At 44.2% G+C, this 21,938-nt stretch overlaps 1 protein-coding gene across 9 annotated transcripts in view; it reads left to right on the top strand.

Annotated features, from left to right (window-relative positions):
- Window positions 1-21,938, top strand: part of GIGYF2 (GRB10 interacting GYF protein 2) — a 2,932,407-nt gene that overhangs the window by 1,480,333 nt on the left and 1,430,136 nt on the right. For all 9 annotated transcript variants that reach the window (XM_044070588.1, XM_044070589.1, XM_044070593.1 and 6 more), the window contains exon 14: window positions 1,291-1,463. In XM_044070588.1, coding sequence (XP_043926523.1) covers window positions 1,291-1,463 — 173 coding nt within the window. The remainder of the gene's footprint in view (window positions 1-1,290; window positions 1,464-21,938) is intronic.

Raw genomic sequence — 21,938 nt, 5'->3', positions numbered from 1 at the left:
GACAAGAAGGTCTTGTCTGTTATGGGAATATGCTTTTTTACCCTGCAGAGACAGTTTTCCAGGAATCAGTGTGAAGCTAAAAAGATGTGGTTCAGTAAGTCACAAGGTCCTTTCCAGAATTAACAAGGGTAAACTTCCCCCCAGAGGTGGTTGGAGAAGAGTTCCAATGGAAGACACCATCTGTGTGGCAGTGGTGGCCTGCAAAACCAAGGGTTTCAAGATTTCTTCTCAGATAATCTCTTCCAGTGCTCAAGAAGGGTTACCATACTCCTCTACTTTGGAGGCAGTTTGGGGAGGGGAGCTTATCTCTGCATGTAGAAGCTAGGCATTAATTACCAATGCCACGTGGGTGCTAAGAATTTTATCCAGAGGTTATTTCATTCCCTTCCTGCAAATCCTATCAATCAATCAGAAAAGACTCCCCAGCATTTCACCCAGCCAGAGAGAGTTAACAGCCATAGAAATTTAAAAGCTGCTAGAAAGAGTCACCCAAGAGGTTCCACCAGACCAGAGACGATTCGGAACTTACTCAAGGTTCATTTTAGTGCCATTGAAAATGGGGGACCTGAGTCCCTTTCTGGACTCCACAATCTGTCAGTTTGTAAAAAAAAAACTCCCAACTTCCAGATGGTCATGGTTCAGTCCATCTTACCTTTTCTACAGAAGGATGTTTGGATTTGCTCTTATCGCTCTCCAGGACGCGTATTATCACATCAAAATGAAGAGACAGTCCCAGAGATATCTACGCTTTCAGCTGGGGGACAGTCACTGTCAGTTCAGAGCCCTGCCTTTTGGTCTCACCACAGCCCCTAGGGTGTTCAAGTGTATGGCAGTGGCAGCAGCTCATCTGAGCCTACTCATATGCAGGGTGTTTCCTTATCTAGACGACTAGCTCCTTACCGCCAACACAAATGCATAGTTATGGTCAGTACATAACTTTAATTTACTAGTACCAATGAGCAGTTGTCTAGGAGAATGTTGTATATTGCTGTTGCATGAGTATCTTCCTTAAAGATCTGTTGCTGTGGTCATTGGTGTTGTATGCATTACTGTAAGCAGTTAGTTAATTATCCTTGATCACAGCAGTCTTAAATTGCTGTACTTTCTTGCACAAGTCTCCTTTTCTGGTGCTGTATGTGTAATTGTAAAGCTGTTGAGTTGGCTTTAATCATAGTTTACTTCACAAGGTTAGCACGGTATAAACCAGCAAGCAAAGCCTGAATGCTTTTGGTATCTTCAGTTTTTTTTTTTTGTCTTTTGATTAATTTACATTCCTGTTACATTTTTCAGGGCCGTTTAGCAACAAAGAGATGGCAGACTGGTATACTGCAGGGTACTTTCCCCAGAGTCTTCTGGTAAAGAGGGTTGGAGGTGATAGATTTCAACCCCTCCGCGACATCATTCAGATGCTGGGGCGAAACCCCTTTGTAGCAGGATTTGGTCCCCCAGCGATTAGAGTGCTTGTAAGTTTGTTTTTTAAATTTCCTTTATCAATCCTAATTTTGATTGTAAAACCATATGTTGTGAGTATTAGTTTCAGGTAGCAGTTTCTGAATGCACAGTATTAATAGTTGAAGATGCATTGATTCTTTGGTGAGGATAAGATTTCATTTTCCATTAAAATATCAAAGACTTGTATTTTGGGGGGGGGGGGGCTGTATCTGTATCACTTATGTTTAATGTCTACTCAGTGAACATCTGTAGTGTCACCTTGTTTCTTGCATGTCTTTTTCCATCGATACCAATATACATTGAGAAGTGTTTAAGTTAATATGGTGATTGATGCCTTCAAAATGAAAGGCAAGGTGCCCTTAATGTATTTGATGATATGGACAAAACTGTAGATTAAGGACTGTGTGGATTCAATAGTGAAGGCAAGAAGTCTAGAGTACCTGTACATATTACATCACATTGATTTTTTTCTTATTTTTCTTTTATCCATGTAAAACCCACTGAACTTTAGGAGTGAGCTGAAAACTTAGTGGTGATTTGTTCAGTTTGCTTATGGAATTTGTACAAATCATATTTAGTCAGCATGGTAATGTGTTTGTGGTGCTGCAGAGGTTGTCACTCCTCCCTCATGGCACTTGTTTCTAGAGTTATCTTTTCGTGTGTGATACCATTTCTGCAATCTCTTCATGGCCTCACATTATCTGTTTGGTGCTCTGGTTTTTCTTCAGTTTCCAAAAGATATTCTGTTGTTGAATTGGTGTTCCTTCATATCGCCATATATGTGCACATGGTGATTGTTTGCATCCTTTGAAAGACTGGCATTCTTTCCAAGGTACATTTCTCTGCTTTGTGCACATTCCATAACTGGAGCTCCTCTGCCATCTGTATTGAGTTAAGCAAGGTGTCCTTTAAATTGGAGTGAACAAATTAATTAGTTCACTAAGACATAGTACCAGTCCCTGCATCCAAATGCCATGACAGGCTTGCAACTACACTAAGTCATACCAGTTATCCCCCCAGTCAAGTATCATTTCACAGCTGTTGTCTGCTTTTTATGATCTCCAGTCATCAGAGTAAACTTTTAAACTGTTGGTTTCCTTCCTGGTTGCCACAAATTCATACATAGGGTGCTGCATCAAAATAGACAAATTGTGTATAAAAGTATTTTTACGCACAAAGTTGTATAGCTCATGATCATCATATTGATCACTGCTACAGTAGTCTTAACTATATGTGATATATCCTACAAATACGATATAACAGCTGACTAGCTTCCAAAGCTTCAGGACACCTTCCACATTCCCAAACCGTCAGTCTGCTCAAGCTGACCTGAGTAAAAAGACAGGTTTGGGTGCCAAGCCGTTCAGAGCTTTCCTGCTGCTAAGGAATACTCACCTCTGAGGTTTTCAAGAATTGATAATCACCTTGTGCTTTTCGTTTCATGGGCAGATAAGTTCCCTTTGTGGGAAAAAGCTTCCATTTTTTGAATTATTTATTAATATAGCCCTATTCGGGAAAGTTATTTGTAAAGCTAGGAGTTTTTGTTTTAATGGACTGTTAAGAGACTGTGCTCGTATTGGTACTTTTAAACAAGAGTGCACTTTTTCCTTTTAGTTTAAAAGTTGTTTAAAGTAATTGAAAACTATTTTCTCTGTGGAGAAATTGTCTTTATTTTACTTTTGAGGGCTGGCAAAGTATTTTAAATTATTTTTTATTGTGTTTTGTATGGAAAAAATAACATTTAAAGACTTAATTTTTACTGGCTTTTGCTGCTTGTTTTCCTTGGGAAAGAGGCACCATTTTTGGCTTGACCATGGAACAAACTGTTAGGCCCACAGTCAGTCATCCTTCCGTCACAAAAAAGGAAGAAAAAGTTAAGTAGTTTGCCACCACAGCACGCTATCAATTTGCCTCAGTTGCGGGGGGGGGGGGGGACTCTTCTGTGCCCATTGTTTGTTCCTCAGGCTACTCATATTTTACCCCAGGTCCCTCTGGTGCAACACCTACAGTCACTATGGACTGGGGGTGAGCCATGTCCTCTGTAGCCGTTTGGCTCTTGCTTTGCCCACTGTGAGAACCCACTCTTGTAGATCCTGGGAGAGGGAACATGGAAGACTCCCCTGTTATGTCAGAATGTTATGCCTATCCTTGGGGAAGCTGCTGTTGCCATTTATAATACTGCTGGCCCCCATTTTCCTGTCAAAATGAAAACAGAAAACTAAGTGTGTGTATAGACTATTATTTAAATAGAAAACTAAATATGTATCTACTATTCCTTGAATTTATTTGATGGTAGTAGTTGACTGGTTCTGGCTCAGGGTTTAATTCAAGCAGTTGAGCCTTCTTGTAAGGTGGTTTCTGGTAAATGAAAGGATATATTTTTCCTGACGAGATGGAAGATTTAGAAACTGAACTGGAAGATGAAGGGGGGAGATAGTTTTTTTCTCCTCAGATTTCTGGTTCAGACTTTGATGAGAGCTGCATTTCTGATTCTCCTAGATGGGTGTCTTTCTCTGAGACCTTCCAGTGTTTTTAGAGGGAGTACACTGAGGTTTCTCAATCCCTCAGAAAGTACCATGATCTATTACAGAAGTAATTTCTAGAACCTTCACCCATTCCTCCAGTTCTGTCAGCTTTGGAGGATGTGTATGTCACTGCCTGGAATTTTACTGATAGCCAACCTGTTGCCCTTAAAAAGGTTGATAAACTGTATAAGGTTCCTTAGTCTTTTAAGTTTTTATACACTGTTTCCAAATTGACACAGCAGCTATAGCTTTAGTTAATCCTGCTGCTGCTAAACATTTCGATCTGATGCTGTCCTTTTTATTCTTCCGCAACGTATGGGTTACGGATCCAACCTCAGATCAGAGACTGCTGCTTCTATAGACTTTAGATCCAACTCTCAAGCTCCTCCCTCTATCCATAAAACCTAGTCCATTCCAAATGCCTCAGATCTCGTTTGCTGCCATATGGCACAGATGTGGATTCTCCCACAGTGTTTCTCAAGACTTTTTGGGGTGTAGTAAGTGTTTTTTTAGACAGAACTTTTCTTCCTGCTTAATTACTATGTTGTAGTTCCTCCCTCTTAGTTTTTGGGTTTCTTTCATTAGTCTTTTCCTCAGTAAGGTATTTTCTTATGTACCATTGTTGGTAACTTTTTCTTATCTATCCACTTTTCTGTCTTTCTTACCCAGTTTGACAGAATATTAACCACCATTGTTGGTAGTCCTTTACAGCACTTTTCATGTAATCCTTGAAAAAAAAAAGTGTGTGTGTGTATACTCTTTAGCCTGTATTTTTCAGTTATGGCTAACTTAATATGGCTGACAGACCTACAGGATTTAAAAAATGTGTTTTCTGTGGGCACAAAATTCTGAATTTGTATGCCCACAGGCAGAGTTTATTGTCTTGGAACAGCACGTTTGGGTATGAATTGTACCATGTGTACCGAGGTTAATTCGAGGGCCATTGCTGACAGAAGAAATAAGTTTGTCCTCAAAGGTTTATTACCTCCTTCATCCTCTTCCTCCTGCGGGGCTCAAACCCCCATCCAATCATTCAAGGCTCCATTGAATCATAAAAACAATCTCCCCATAATCTCTGAAGGCTTCATCATCTTTGAAATCTCCACAAAAATCTTTGGATCCTAAGCCTTCGAATCTGATAGTTGTCTCAGGCAGTCTGACTGTTCAACCTAGGGAAAAAAACTGTCTTATCCAACTTCTGGTACCTCTTTTACACTAAGAACTTGCTCAACCGAGTTTGTTGACCCTGTTTCTCCTCTGCTTCATTCTCCCATTATGCAGACTCCAAGGAAACACTCCAGACATCAGTCCACTACCTCATCTGTTGAGTCCCCCAGGAGCCTTTCTGAAGCTGAAGTGGATAGAATGATGAGAAAGTTCCTCAGAGCTCAGATCCAGATGGTGATTGTACTGTCAGACTCTCATTGATCCGTGAGCCTTCCTGCCACCGCCAATGCAGTTGTATCTCCTTCTCCAGTCCATACTTTGATTTTGGAGCCCCACGATCAGCAGTTTTCATGAGTAACTGTGTCAGAGCTGAAGAGAATTACATCTTTGACCCCATTAGTTTCCCTGACCAGATGTTCTTCGTGTTTCACTGTTGCAGTTATCACCTGTGGGTTGTCCTGCTGTGGTAGCCCTTGGTCGGCCCAAATACCAGAATCGATGTTTTTGTGTGCCGGCTGCCGTCGCTTGTAGTCTTGATGTCAGATCTTCAGTGCTATAAAGCAAGGCAGCTGACGTCATTACATCAGTCTTTCTTGCCGTGGAGCCCGTAGCAGAATCAGTTTGCACGAGTGCCAGTCGGTCATTACCAGAAGTTGATTTTCAGCTGGAAACATCTAAACCTAAGTACCCCCATTGGGTACCCTTTTTTCTTGCTCTAACCAATGTCCGAAAAAGTTAACGATTCTTTCATTATTGCATACAGCTGAACAAGTTGGAAAGCATACTTTGCAATGTAGTTTTGATTCCATAGAGGCCTCCTGCGGGGCCACAGTTACTGGATTTGTGATTAGGAGGCATGCCTGGTTAAAGGAACAAAGTTTGCCTGATCATGTTAAAGCTAAATTGCTAGATGCACCTTTACAGCATGATTCTCTGTTTGGTATTAAGGCAGAAGAGATTTTAAAGAAAATGGAAGACAAAGCTAAGTCTTTGCAAACTGTTAGACTTCTTACAAGTGCAGCCACCAAGATTCAGTAGACACTGGCCTACAAAAAATTGGATCTTTTCTGTGTCAGAGCTCAAAGGGGCAAATCCAGATGCCCTAAGGGTTCCAGATACCAGGCACAAGATTCATACAGGTCAAAGCAATGGGGCGCTTCCACCTCCAAATCTGGAGTAGATCAAGCACAAACCTACAGAAAGCAATCCCAATGACTTCCCTCTGCCTATACCAAGCACTTATCTTTTGGCAGCACCTATAGGGGGAAAATTAGCACTTTTTGCTCAAAATTGGCAGTTAATAACACAGGGCAAGTGGGTATTAAACATCATATCACAGGGATACAGATTCCATTTCCACACTCTGCCAGTGGCAAATGGTTGGCCAAATCTGCCAAAAAATCAATGGGCAGAGGCACAGAAACAGGTTAACGTTTTTACTCGGGACTGTTCTTGGTACCCAGAAAGGACAAGTCCTGGCAGCCAATACTGGATTTATTGATTTTGAACACATACCTGGACATTCCAAAATTCAAAATGCTGACTTTGCAGAAGCTTCTGCCCATGCTGGGCAAGAATGCTTGGCTGGTGACTTTAGACCTAAAAGAAGCATACCTGCACATCCCAATAAGACAATTGTGCAGAAGATACCTCAGATTCAAGGCTGGCTTAATGCATTACCAATTCTCTGCACTGCCCTTTGGCTTATCTACTGCGCCCAGGGTCTTTACAAAGTGCCTGCCACCAGTAATTGCATTTTGCAGACAAAGAAGTATACAAATATATCCTTACTTGGATGACTGTCTCATTCAAACAGAGAACAAAGGACACTCTTCTTCGACACCTGGCATTTGTGAAAAGGCTTCTAACATGCCTAGGGTACACAGTAAACGAAAAGAAATCACAACTGGTACCTTCTCAAAAGATAACATTCCTGGGTGCAAGCTTGGATACAGCTGCCCAGATGGCTTACCTCACGCCAAACAAGCAAAGGCAACTGACTACTTACTTCAAACTGATGGCAACAAAAACCCAGTCTTCTGCAAGACAAATTCTGCAGGCTCTGGGCTTCATGGCATCCTGCATTCCACTAATTCCATATGCAAGACTGCATATGAGGAAACTTCAATGGTATCTAAAAAGTTTATGGAGTCAACATTCACACAGTCTGGAAACAATGATTCCTCTCATTCCCTGCCTGCAACAGGAGTTTCTATGGTGGGCAAAGGCATGTCACCAAAACATGGGACTGCCCTTCACTCTACCCCTGCCAGCCAAACCTTGACAACAGACGCATCAGATTATGCCTGGGGGGCTAACATGGCAGCAAGATGCATTCAGGGCTTATGGACACCAAAACAAATGCATGTACATATCAACCAGAAAGAGGTGCTAGCTGTTCAAAATGCCCTAACAGCTTTAAGGACTTACTTCATCCAGGACAACTACTGATGAAGACTGACAACACCACAGTCATGTGGTATATAAACAGACAAGGGGGCACACACTCATACCCCCTTTGCAGATTAGCCATGGCACTGTGGGACACAGCTTTGACCTACCAAATACATCTTCAAGCTCAGTTCCTGCCAGGAAAACCTTATGGATCCACACGAGTGGAAACTAAATCCACAAGTCTTCAGCATAACAGAGAATTGGGGAAGCCCAGACATAGATCCTCAAAATTATCAATTGAAAAGATTCTGCACAAGGACTTATCCCAGACAAGCATGGAAAGTGGACGCCCTATCCTTCAGTTGGAAAAACCTATCTGTTTACGCCTTTCCTCCTCTGCCTCTTCTACCCAAGGTCCTCCTAAAAGTCAGACAAGAGAAGCCTAAGATGATATTAATTGCCCCGGACTGGCCCCGTCAATACTGGTACCCAGTCCTAAAGAACTTGTCTCAATACCCAACTTGGACCTTGCCTCAAAGACCACAACTACTGTCCCAGCAAAACAACCAGATCTGCACAATCAACTATAGACTCTGAACCTGCCAGCATGGCTAATCATGTAGTCATACAAACAACACCTCTCAGTAAGGCTGTGATGTATGTCATTTTGGAAGCCAGAAGGCCTAGTACTAGAAAATCTTATGCTGACAAATGGAAGAGATTCTATGCTTGGAATCAAGCACAAGGAGCTGATACAGCAGAACCAAATATTCCACAGATATTACAATACTTAACCGAGATGCTTGACAAAGGCCTATCTTTCTCATCAATCAAAATCCATGCCTCTGCCATTTCGGCTCATTACAATACAGAGACACCAATCTTTTCTCATCCTTTACTAAAGCAGTATCTTGGATGAGCCAAAAATTTAAGGCCTCCGAGAAGATCACCACTACCTGCATGGGACCTCAATTATGTGTTGGAAAAGCTCACCCTGCCTCCATTTGGACCAGCTGCTACCGCTGATCTAAAGTTCTTATCATGGAAAACAGCTCTGCTACTAGCAATTACTTCAGCATGAAGAGTTTCAGAGCTACAGGCCCTCATGGCTCTAGAGCCTTTTATCATATTTTACCCAGACAGGGTGTCTCTGAGGACAAATCCTACTTTTATGCCTAAAGTGGTTTCCAGTGTGGCTCTTAACCAAAGAATTCATCTGCCAACTTTCTATCCAAATCCGCAGAACAAGGGGTAGAGAATTCTGCATTCCTTGGACGTGCACAGACAGCTAAGATTCTACTTGAGCAGGAGTAAAGCTCTAGGAAAAACTGAGCAATTACTAGTGTCCTATGCTGCAGGATCAGAAGGAAAGGCTATTTCAAAGCAGACAATTTCAAAGTGGATAAGCCACTGCATCCGTTTCTGCTACTTAAACCATGCTAAACCTGTGCCCAAGGGCATTAGGTGTCATTCCACCAGAGCTGCAGCTACTTCAGTAGCCTTTCTCAGAGGAGTGCCAACCAAAGACATTCTAGAGGCTGCTACTTGGAGTTCTGTTCACACCTTTACAAAGCATTACCATTTGCCCCTCTACTCGAAGTTCAGGGAAGGCTTTGCCACCGCAGTGCTGCAGGGCCTTATAGCCGCACCTAATGCTGTTTAGCTCTAGCCTCCCAACCATAGCTTTGGGATTCTACCCAAATGTAATGACTGCAGCAGTGAAACACGAAGAACATAGTACAGTTGTGTGCACTTACCATAAATGTAGATGATCGAGTGTATTCACTGTTGCAGTCCAGGTTACCCCCCTGCCATCCCCCTGTCATTCTGAAATTTATCTTTCCTTCTCTATCTCCTACAACCTATGTGGTGTATTTGCTTGTAGATGAAGGTAAAGTTTATATTGGTGCATGTGTGTATATATATATATATATATATCTATATATATCTATATATATCTATATCTATATATATATATATATATATATATATATATATATATATATATGTATATATAATTTTGCTACCTTTTTGGGGGCACCTGACATCGGGGCCAAGGAAAACTAAAGAAAATGACGTTGGCTGAATGTTTTATACCCCTGATGTCATGGAAGAGAAGACAGCAACCGACGCAGGACCCAAGTCTTTGGAATTCAGGCTGACTGAGGGCAAACTGCCAGCAGATTACCCAAATGTAATGATTGCAACAGTGAATACACTCCAACATCTGCATTTATGGTAAGTGTACACAACTGTACTTTTCCGTTAAGCTAGTCGTCAGTTTTCCAGTCCTCAGTGAGGCGCTTTCGCAGCCCTTGATGCCTGCTTCTCTTGATTCGCAGGCTGCTACTGAGACCCTTTCGATGTTTGGTATGCTGCAAAACTCTTCTTCGACTAAGAATCCTGCAGTCATCTCAACCTTGGATGGGTCCGGAGCTGCTGAGCAGGCACCAGCTTCCTAGGAAGTCCTTCGCACTACCGAATCTCAACACAAACTGACTACTTCTTTCACGACTACCATTCTTTCTAAAACTACCGAGTTTCTTAGGCCTCGGGTATGAACCATACCCAAGAAATGGACGACCCACTCTCAGACACTTGCTACCTTGCCTTAGTTGCAGATGCTTAAAGTGGTGGAAGATCTTAACATTCTGATCAGGGAGAGCCAAGCTACCCCCTCCAAAAGGAAGAGAGTTTTGTCTGAACAAGAGACAGATGAATCTGATGTATCTGAATATGAAGACATGCAACCCCTCTCCACTTACGAGGATTCTGATGCAGAAGATTCCATTCCTTCAGCCTCTTCCCCACATGATTTTTCCTTTAGGGAAACCCTGCATACCTTAAGGGAGCATTTCCAATGGGAGATTCAGGACTACCTTTAGTCTAAAAAGAGTCATAAAATTCCTAGATCTTTCACAACACAGACCTTTGGCCATCCTCCCAGTCCTGGATGTTGTGGAGGATGTTTTTCTCGAATCCAGCTTGACTCCTGACTCTCTCAAATATCTTTTTAAAAATCCTGCAGCTGACCCTGAAGTACTTTCTCAAGGGCTCAAAGGAATTAAAACAACCTCTACTAAAGAATCTCACCCCCTCAGACAGGGATTCCCGAGCACTGGACAGATGGGGTAAGAAAGTATACACCTCAGCTACTCTTGCTATCAGGGCACTAAATTGTCAGTTCCATATGCTGAAATTTCAGCAACATACCTTGGAACTCCTTAAACAAAAAATGTCTTCCTTTCCTGCTTGGGCAGAATCTTAAGATTTACAAGAGTTAATGCATTCTGCAAGTCAAGTAACTAAACACACCTTGCACTGTGGTTTTGATGCCGTAGAAGTTTCTTGCAGGGCAGCAGTCACTGGATCCATCATTAGAAGGCATGCATGGCTTAAGGAACAGCCCCTGCCAGATCATGTCAAATCTAAATTGTTGGATGCCTGCTTGCAGAAAGTTAACTTATTTGGCACTAAGGGAGATGATGTCTTAAAAAAGATGGAAGAAAAAGCAAAATCGATGCAAACAGTTAAGGATTTCTTGTGGGTCCATCCCCCTAGGTTCAGCAGGCATTGTCCCTCCAAACAATGGTCCTTTCCTGCTCCCAGTAAACCGGCCCAGCCTCGGCTCCATGGAAGCAGACTGCATGTGAGGAAACTTCAGTGGTACCTAAAGAGCCTTTGGTGCCAACACTCTCAAGACCTGGAAATTCTTCTACCTATAATTCCTTGCTTCAGAAAAGTTTATCTTTGGTGGGCAACAGCATGCTTCCACAACAATGGAATGCCTTTCTCCTCACCACAGATGCATCAGACTATGCTTGGGGTGCACACCTGGACGGCAGGTGCATTCAGGGCCAGTGCTGCCCGCAGCAAATCCCTCTGCACATCAGTCAAAAAGAGATGATGGCTGTGCAGCACGCCTTGATAGCTTTCAATCCCCTTCTCTCTCCAGGGGCTCTCCTGATCAAAGCAGACAACACCACTGTGATGTGGTACATCAACAAGCAGGGAGGGACTCACTCCTACCCTCACTGCAGGCTGGCCATGACCCTTTGGCACACAGCCTCTGCCATGCAACTACACCTGTTAGCACAATTCCTACCAGGCTCTCTCAACTCTCTGGCAAACCATTTAAGCAGAAAACTTCTGGACCCACACGAGTGGCAACTCAACAGAAGTACCCTCACCGTAATAACAAAGAAATGGGGAACCCCCAAGGTCGACCTGTTTGCCTTTCACACCAACCATCAGCTCAGCAAATTCTGCACGAGGGAGAATCACTGCATGGTTTGGAAAGTGGATGCCCTGTCCTTCCCCTGGGCCAGTCTTTTGGTCTATGCCTTTCCTCCCCTACCTCTCATCCCCAGGGTACTTCTCGAAATAAGGAAGGAAAAACCAGGGACCGTTCTCATAGCTTCAGACTGGCCCTGGCAGCACTGGTACCCCTTGCAGCCTGTCCTCGCTTAGCCCATGGCATCTTCCTCAGATTCCAAACCTCTTGACCCAGAGGGAAGGGGAGTTCTTGCATCCCCAATTACAGGCACTCAGTTTGGCAGCTTGACTTATTCCCTAACCCTGAACCAGTCTGCTAGCGTCAGTAAACAGGTTAGATTCCAAACCTCATGACCCAGAGGGAAGGGGAGATGATCATCGTGCATACAGCTGCAGTCATAACAGATGGGTTCTCCTGCCGTCAGGCGGGTCCTCGGTCGGCCGAATTCCAAAGTCTAGGTCCGGGGTCGGTTGTCGTCGCTTCTTCCCTGACGTCAGTGCGACAGGGGTATAAAAGAACCAGCCAACGCCATTTTCTTCAGTCTTTCTTGCCGCGCGGTGCCCGAAGCAGAAGCAGTTCGCAAGTGCCGGTCGGCCAGCTCCTGAAATTACGAAAATTTTGCAACCGAAGTCTTCTTGAAAGCTAAGTACCCCATTGGGGAAACTTTTCTTGCCCCAGACCGATGTCAAAGTTAATAATTGTATTTCATGTGGGAAGCAAATACCGCATAAGGATTTCCATTCCCTCTGTATTCCTTGTTTAGGCCCAGACCACAATGTCTCGGTCTGTCGCTTTTGTGCTACTTTCAATAAACGTACCATTAAGCATCAGGTGGAGTTCACCCAGCATTATTTTGGCCAAAAATGTAACTATATTATGTCGTTGGATACTCCGACTCCAGTTTTGTCTAAAAAACGCAAAGACAAGGACCGACACATGAGGTCTGCGGCCTCTACCGACACCACGCCAAAGCCGACTACACATTGTCCGGTTCTCAGCGAGGCGCCTACGCAGCCCCTGACTACTGACGACACTACATTGGAGGTGTCTCCTGTGCCCGAGGTCGCAGGCTCCTCGGCCCACACCCTGACTACAGATACCTTTCCACTCTTGGCGGTGAATCTCAAAATGTGGACAGGTCTACCTCCTCTCAAGGTGTTTTCAGACCTTCGTCTTCTTTTTCCATAAAGGCTTACACTAAGTCTAAAGCAGCCATGCATTCTAAGAGACCAGCTACACAAGGCCCATCTCCAGGCCCCATGCCTAAAAAACAGATGCTTAAAATGGCTGAGGATTTGATTACTCTTATCAGGGGTTCACAACCCCCCCCCCCAAACAAAAGGCCCAGAGTGGAGGAAGAATCCCCCTCCTCTGATCAGGGCTCCATTATTTCAGAGCATTCTGATGAACAGGAACATTCTTACTCCCCTTTTGAAGATTCTGATGCTGAGGAGTCCATCCCCTCTGTCTCCCACCCAGAGGATTACTCATTTGGGGAAACTTTGCATACCTTAAGGGAACACTTCCACTGGGAAGGCCAAGATTAGTCAGATTCCAAGAAAAGGCTTAGGGAATTTCTCTTGCTACCTCAGCACAGGCCTCTAGCTATACCTCCTGTCTTGGACATACTAGATGATGTGTACTCGGAGGCCTGCCTTAACCCGGATTCTCTACCTCCAGCGCCAGTCAAGCCTGACAGGTACTACCGGGTTCCAGACTCGCACCAATTTCTATACAAAAGCCATGCTGCTGACCCAGAAACTGTCTCACAGGGCCTCAAGGGAATTAAGGCCTCCACTGCTAAAAATCCATTGCCTTCTGAGAGAGATTCCAGATCCTTAGAAAGGTGGGGAAAAAAGGTATATACCTCGGCCACCTTAACCATGAGGGCATTAAGCTGTCAGTTCCATATGCTAAAGTACCGACAGTTTTTGTTATCACAATTGAAAAGTAAAATGTCACAACCTGAACAACCAGACTTGAAAGAGTTGCAGGATTTGATGCATAGTGCAGAACAAGTGGGTAAACATACCTTACAATGTGGTTTTGATGCTCTAGAGGCCTCATGTAGAGCTGCTGTTACAGGATCAGTCATACGTAGGCATGCCTGGCATAAGGAACAAACCTTACCAGATCATGTCAAAGCCAAATTACTAGATGCCCCTCTACAAAAGGATGTATTATTTGGTGCTAATGCTGAGGAGGTATTAAGGAAAATGGAGGAAAAGGCTAAAATCAATGCAAACAGTGAAAGACTTTCTACAGGTACAACCCCCACGTTTCAGTAGAAATTGGCCTTCCAAAAATTGGTCCTTTCCAGCCACGGACAGACCCCCAAAGAGGTAGATACAGGCGCCCGAGGGGCAGAGGGCAATCCCAAGGATCATTTAGAGGCAGACAATGGCAAGCTCCTACACAAAGAGGTGTTGAGGATAACTCGCAACCATTCAGAAAGCAAGCCCAATGACTTTCCCCTTTGCATGCCAAGCAAGACTCAAATGGCAGCACCATTAGGTGGAAAACTGGCATTATTTTCAAAAAATTGGCATATTGTCACAAAAGACAAATGGATCCTGGACATTATAAAGAGAGGCTACAGATTCCATTTTCACACCCTTCCAAAAATGAGAGGCATGCCAAACCTGCCACACAATCAAAGGGCAGAGGCACAAAGACTAATTTCAGATCTCATAGACATGAAAGCTATTCAAGATGTACCTACGCACGAACAAGGTCAAGGTTTTTATTCCAGACTATTCCTGGTACCAAGGAAGGGAAAAGATTGGAGACCTATTTTGGACCTATCCATCCTAAACACATTTCTACTCGTACCAAAATTCAAGATGCTCACTCTACAGCAGCTTCTCATGCTGGGCAAGGAGTCTTGGCTAGTAACAATGGACCTCAAGGAGGCATACCTGCATGTCCCAATCAGACAAAATTGCAGAAGATACCTCATTTCTTGCAGGTTCAACCCATTATCAATTCTCTGCATTGCCCTTTGGCTTATCTACTGCACCCAGAGTATTCACGAAATGCCTGGCATCAGTAATTGCCTACTGCAGACTTCAAGGGATACAAATATACCCCTATTTGGACGACTGCCTGATACAAGCGGACAGCAAGCACATTTATACTGAACATCTGGCTTATGTAATAATGTTGTTGAATTCTCTGGGATACACAGTCAACAAAAGGAAATCAAGGTTAATACCCTCTCGGAAAATAATTTTCCTGGGTGCCGACTTGGACACAGACACCCAGATGGCCTACCTCACGCCAGAGAAGCAGGGGCAACTAACTCAATACTAGCACTATCACTAGCAAATTGCACCAGGCTGACTGCAAGGAAAATCCTGCAGGCTCTGGGATTCATGGCATCTTGCATCTTACTAATCCCATGTGCAAAGCTGCATATGAGGAAACTTCAATGGTACCTGAAAAACCTATGGTCTCAACACAGCCACAGCCTGGAAACAATAATACCACTAATTCCATGTCTTCAAAAGGAATTTCTGTGGTGGGCTCAAGCATGCAAAGCAAACGCAGGTCTCCCATTCAGCAAGCCTCAAGCAAAGCAAGTCATCACAACAGACACCTCGGACTACGCCTGGGGGGCGCACATGACAGATCGGTGTATTCAGGGCAAATGGTCCCAAAAAGAAAAGCACCTACACATCAATCAAAAGGAGATGCTAGCAGTAACAAATGCTATTATAGCTTTCAAAGACCTCCTGCAACCAGGTCAACTATTGATAAGGACGGACAACTCCACAGTAATGTGGTACATAAACAGGGAGGAACCCATTCTTACCCCCTATGCAGACTGGCCATGTCACTTTGGAACATGGTCATGGACTTACAAATCGAACTACAAGCACAGTACTTGCCAGGCAAGGAAAACACGCTGGCAGACAACCTAAGCAGAAATATAACAGATCCACACGAATGGAAGTTGCATCCTCAAGTTTTTACAGAGATAATTCAAGCATGGGGAAGGCCAGACATAGATCTCTTTGCTTCCCACAAAAATCACCAATTGACAAAATTCTGCTCAAGGATTTTTCACCCAAAGGCCTGGAGAGTGGACGCTCTATCTTTCAGTTGGACATCAATGACAGTTTATGCCTTCCCACCTCTTCCTCTGCTGCCCGAAGTACTATTAAAAACCAGAGCAGACAGACTTAAAATTATTCTCATTGCTCTAGACTGGCCAAGACAACACTGGTACCCACTCCTGAGGAGCCTGACGCATTCCCCACCATGGACCCTGCCTCTAATGTCTCTTCGTCTGACTCAGCACAGCTTCAAAACTCTTCACAGTCAGCTAAAAACACTCAATCTAGCCGCATGGAAGATTCCTTAGCATCACAACAGACCCTGCTCTCCATGGAGGTGCAGGATGTCATTTTGGAGGCCAGAAGGCCGTCTACCAGAAAAGCTTACTCTGCAAAATGGAAGCGGTTTTGTGTCTGGAATGAGAAAAAGGGCCAGGATCCTGGAAACCTGAATTTACCTCAAATATTACAGTATCTAGCTGAGCTGCTAAGCAGTGGACTTTCTTTCTCCTCCATCAAAATCCATGCCTCAGCCATTTCTGCAGAATACAACACTGATCCACCCTTATTCTCTCACCCCCTCTTAAGACAGTTCCTCAGAGGGGCTAAGAATCTCAAACCCCCAAGGAAACAACCAATACCTGCTTGGGATATCAATTTCATTCTAGAAAAACTGACTTTGCCTCCTTTTGAGCCAGCTGCCTCATCATATTTGCAATATTTGTCCTGGAAAACAGCTTTCCTTCTGGCTATTACCTCAGCTCGTAGGGTATCGGAACTACAAGCTCTCATGGCTGTGCAGCCTTTCATCATCTTCCATCAGGACAGAGTTTCCTTACGAACCAACCCGTCCTTTATGCCAAAAGTGGTACCAGGGTAGCTTTGAATCAGGCTATACACTTACCTACCCTTTATCCTAATCCTCAAAACAAAGGGGAGAGATTACTATATTCCTTGGACATCCACAGACAACTGCGTTACTATTTGGACAGAACAAAGCCTTTCAGGAAATCAGATCAGCTCTTTGTGTCCTATGCTATAGGAGCACAAGGAAAGCCAGTTTCCAAACAGACTATCTCAAAATGGATGGCACACTGCATATGCTTTTGCTATTCTTTTCATGGCAAAACTGTACCTACAGGCATCAGATCTCACTCCACAAGGGGCACGGCTACCTCTGCAGCTTTTCTCAGAGGAGTTCCTACCAAAGATATTTTGGAAGCAGCCACTTGGAGCTCTGTGCATGCCTTCTCCAAGCACTACCACCTTCCATTATACTCCAAATCTAGAGCGGGCTTTGCCACTGCAGTCTTGCAGGGCATTCTGGCTCCTTCTAGTTCCACCTAGTGCCTACCACCCCTTTCTTAGCTTTGGGATTCTACCCATCTGTTATGACTGCAGCTGTATGCACGATGAACATAGTACAGTTTTGTACCTACCATAAATGTAGATGTTCGAGTGCTAATACAGCTGCCGTCCAGGTTTCCCTCACTCCTTCCCCTCTTGGGACAGGACTATACTCATGCTACCTGATTGGGGTATTCATTCTGGATGTATTTGCTTGCACTACTATATTTGAATTATATTGCATTGCTTTTCACACAAATTTATGCATTGCCTTCCTTCTGGGGGCACCTGACCTCTGGGGCAAGAAAAACTGAAGAAAATGGTGTCGGCTGGTTCTTTTATACCCCTGTTGCACTGACGTCAGGGAAGAAGCGACGCCAACCGACGCCGGACCTAGACTTTGGAATTCGGCCAACCAAGGACCCGCCTGACGGCAGGAGAACCCTTCTGTTATGACTGCAGCTGTATTAGCACTCGAACATCTACATTTATGGTAGGTACAAAAGTGTACTTTCTTGCATCCCCAATTACAGACACTCAGTTTGGCAGATTGACTTATTCCCTAACCCTGAACCAGTTTGCTAGCGTCAGTAAACAGGTTCTGGATGTTATCCTTAAGGCCAGACGTCCTAGCACCAGAAAGTCTTATGCTGATAAATAGAAAAGGTTCTGCACCTGGGTCCAGGCTAAGGGAGCCAATACTGCACAGCTCTCCCTCTCATCCTGGATTACTTAGCTGACCTACTACACAGTGGCCTCTCTTTCACCTCTATAAAAATCCTTGCCTCTGCTATTTCTGCTCATTTTTCCACTGAACAGCCCCTTTTCCTCACACCCTTTGATTAAACCATTCTTAAGAGGGGCTAGCAACTTGGGGCCACTCAGAAGGGCACCAACACCAGCTTGGGACCTTAACTTTGCATTGGAAATGCTCACCGTGCTCCCTTTCGAACCAGCTTCTTCTGCAGAGCTAAAATTTCTCTCATGGAAGACAGCATTCCTTCTGGCCATCACTTAGCCAGAAGAGTCTCTGAGTTGCAAGCACTCTTGGCTGTGGAACCCTTCATCATCTTTCATGCAGACAGGGTATCCCTCAGAAATAACCCATCTTTCATGCCCAAGGTGGTGTCCAGTAATGCTCTCAACCAATCCATTAATTTGCCCACCTTTTTTTCCTAATCCCCAGAACAAGGGGGAAAGGATTCTTCACTCTCTAGATGTGCACAGACAGCTTAGATTCTATCCAGACAGGACTAAATCCTTCAGAAAGTCTGATCAGTTGCTGGTTTGCTACAAGTGCAGAAGGCAAAGCCATCTCTAAACAAACCATTTCCATATGGATAGCACACTACATCCATTTATGCTACAAACAGCATGGAAAGCCTCCCCCCAAGAGGGTGTCAGGACCCACTCCACCAGAGCAGCCTCCACCTCTGCAGCTTTTCTCAGAGGAGTCCCCACCAGGAACATCCTGGAGGCTGCAACCTGGACATCTGTTCACACTTTTACCAAACATTAGCAGCTGTCTCTCTTCTCCAAATCCAGGGCAGGGTTTGCCTCTGCAGTCTTGCAGGGCATCCTAGCCAGCCCCTAATTTCATTGACTGCCTCCACCCTTTTCTTCAGCTTTGGGAATCAACCCAAATGTGATGATTGTAACACGAAGAATATGGTACAGTTGTTTACACTTACCATAAATGTAAATGTTCTAGTGTGTTCACTGTTGCAGTCCTGGTCCCGCCCAACCCCCTTTCTTCTTTTTCTCCTTTTATTACCATTCTAACTTGTTGTTCTCCTTTCCTTTCAAGGGACTTATTGGTATTTATTTTCCACTGGTGGGGTTTATTCCACAAGACCCTGACCTCTCTTACTTGGGGGCTCCTGACAGGTTAGGGCAAGAAAAACTGATGTAATGGCATCTGTTTTCTTACTTTATACTATTGATGACCTGACGTCAGTCCTCAAACGACAGCATCCGATGCAGAAATACTAAGTCTGTGGTATTCAGGTCGGCCGAGGTCTACCCTGGCAGGGATAACCCAGATGTGTGATGACTGCAACAGTGAATACACTCTAGCATCTACGTTTGTGGTAAATGTACACAACTGTACTTTCTCTGCTTTAACCTTTGGCCTCTCTACTACCCCAAGGGTATTCACCAAATGCCTAGCTCCTGTGATTGCTTTTTGCAGGTTTCAGGGGATGCAAGATTTTCCGTACTTGCATGATCTCCTTTTTCTGGCATCCTCTCCGGAGATCTTGTCGCAAAATCTTCATTGTGCCATTTCCCTTCTGCAAAGTTTGGACTTCACAGTAAACTTCAAAAAGTCCTTTGACTCATCCTCAAGACCATGTTTTTCTGGGGGTGCAAGATTCAGATGGTGCCTGTGCTGGCATCTCTGCCTCCTCACAAAGTGTTAACTCTCATTTCCTTCATTCAGAATTGTCTTCCTCTGACCTCTGTGATCGCCAGAGATTTTTTGAGAGGTGTGGGATTTACGGCATCCACCATCCCCATGCTTCCTCAGGCCATACTCCACATGAGAAAATTTTTAGTGGTTTCTGAAATCAGTTTTGAACTTGAGCATCCTGTAGACTTTGTAGGTCCTCTTCTTCCTTGTCGAAAGAAGGAGCTTCACTGGTGGATTCAGCATTTGTCTCTAAACCCAGGGCTTACCTTTCATTCCCTTCTTCCATCTCCGGTGCTGGTCACAGATGCCTCAGATGTGGGATGGGAAGCAGCTTTTGCCAAGGGGTCTGGTCACCTGCTCAACAGAAGGAGCACATCAGTGTCGGAGACGAGAGCCCTTCTGCTGGCTCTTCAGGCTTTTCATCCTCTCTTTCTCCCTGAGACCTCTCAAGGTGTTTACAGACAACACCACAGTGTTGTGGTATGTAAAACGGGAACACAATTTTATCTTCTTTGCTGGTTGGCACTCCTGCTATGGGATCTTGCTGTCCAGTATCAAGCAACTCTTCAGGCAGTTTACATTCCCTCAGGTCAAACCATTGTGGCAGACACTGTGAGCAGGTCCTTACCTCTATCCCTCAAATGGATGCTTCACAGGGATGTGTTTCTGGACATTGTGCACCAGTAGGGTACTCCTCATATAGATTTGTTTGCCTCACCTCTGAACAGACAACTTCTTCTTTTTTTGCGCCAGAGTCCCAGGTCCTCTGTTGTGGAGGGTGGAATCTCTCTATTTTTCTTGAAGGGGATGTTTCTTTATGCTTTCCCACTCTTTCCCCTCATTCCAGAAGTCCTGTTCAGAATTCAGCAGGAAGCTACCAAAATCTTGTTGGTGACTCCCTTCTGGCTGAGACAGCATTGGTTCCCTCTTCTGCATTTGTCCAACAGCACACTCACACAAGACAAAGGATCTCTTATCCATGCTCACTTGACCACTCCAGAACTGACTCTGTAAGTGATATGATTTTGATTCCACATAGACCCCTTTTTTTCTGAGGACGTGCTTAGAGACCTACAGGAGGCCAGGAAACCTAGTACTAGGAAGTCCTACTAATCCAAATGGAAGAGGTTTTCTGTTTGGTGTCTCTCATAACCTGGATCCACTTTCTGTGGATGTTCCTTTGGCTCTCTTTTTTTCTGTGTGAATTGCTCAGTGCTGGTTTGGCTTATTCTTATGTTAAGGCCCACTTATCAGCTATCTCTGCTTGTCTGCCTTTATATCCTCCTTTAGCTTCTAGGTTTGACGCTAAACAATTCCTTAAATGTGTCCTTTATATTAGGCTTCTCAGGAAACACTGTTCCTCCTCCCTGGGATCTAAGTTTTGTTTTGGAGAAATTGACTTTGGCTCCTTTTCAACCTGCAGCTTCAGCTTCCTTGCAACATTGCTCTTGGAAGACTGTTCTTTTGTTGGCCCTTACTTCAGCCAGATGGGTGTCTGAGCTTCAAGCCGTTATGACTTGTCCTCCTTTTTTATGTTTCGTAAGGACAGGATGTCTTTGCGTATTAATCCTCCTTTTATGCCCAAGGTGGTGAATGAGTTCTTTCTTAATCTTTTCATTTGACCACTTTTTTCTTTTCTCCACAGTCTGCTAGTCAGAAGGTGCTGCACACAGATGTGCATAGACAGCTCAGCTTTTATGTGGATAAGACTAAGACTTTTAGGAAATCTGATCAGCTCTTTGTTTCCTTTCATCCCAGATGTTTGAGATTGGCTTTATCCAAGCAGACTGCAGTTGGATTTCAAAAGCTTTTTCTTTTTGTTGTTTTCACAGTAAGAGCCTTCCTTTTGTAAAGGTTCTTTCTACTAGAACTGTGACTTCTGATGCTTTTTCAAGGGTTTAGATTCTAACTCTATTCTCGAGGTAGCTAGCTGGACCTCTGTGCATTTACAAAGCACTACAAGTTGGCTGTAGTTTCGAGAGCTAGGGCTGGTTTTGCTAGGGCCATCCTTCAGGGCTTCCTAGAGAGCTCTGCTGTTCCTTCCTCCTCCCATGTTTCTTCCTGAAGTTTGGCACGCTCCCTACTGTTATGAATACTGCAGCAGTAAAATGGAAGGACATAGTACAGTTGTGTAAAATCTTAGCATAACGGTAAATGTTCTTCTCTTCACTGTTGCAGTATTCGCTCTCTCCTTCCTCCCCCAGTCCATTTCTGTTCTGGATGTACTGGTTACTACTTGGGTTTCCTTGGACTGGTGTTACTACTGGAGCTTTCACTTCTGTGGATGGAATGTCTGGACATCACCTTTA

The sequence above is a fragment of the Protopterus annectens genome, chromosome 4.part1, assembly GCF_019279795.1.
Source record: "Protopterus annectens isolate FY-2018-M chromosome 4.part1, PAN1.0, whole genome shotgun sequence".
NCBI classification, from domain to species: domain Eukaryota; kingdom Metazoa; phylum Chordata; order Ceratodontiformes; family Protopteridae; genus Protopterus; species Protopterus annectens.
The sequence above is the reverse complement of the archived record's forward strand: the minus strand, read 5'-3'. Positions and strand labels throughout refer to the sequence as shown.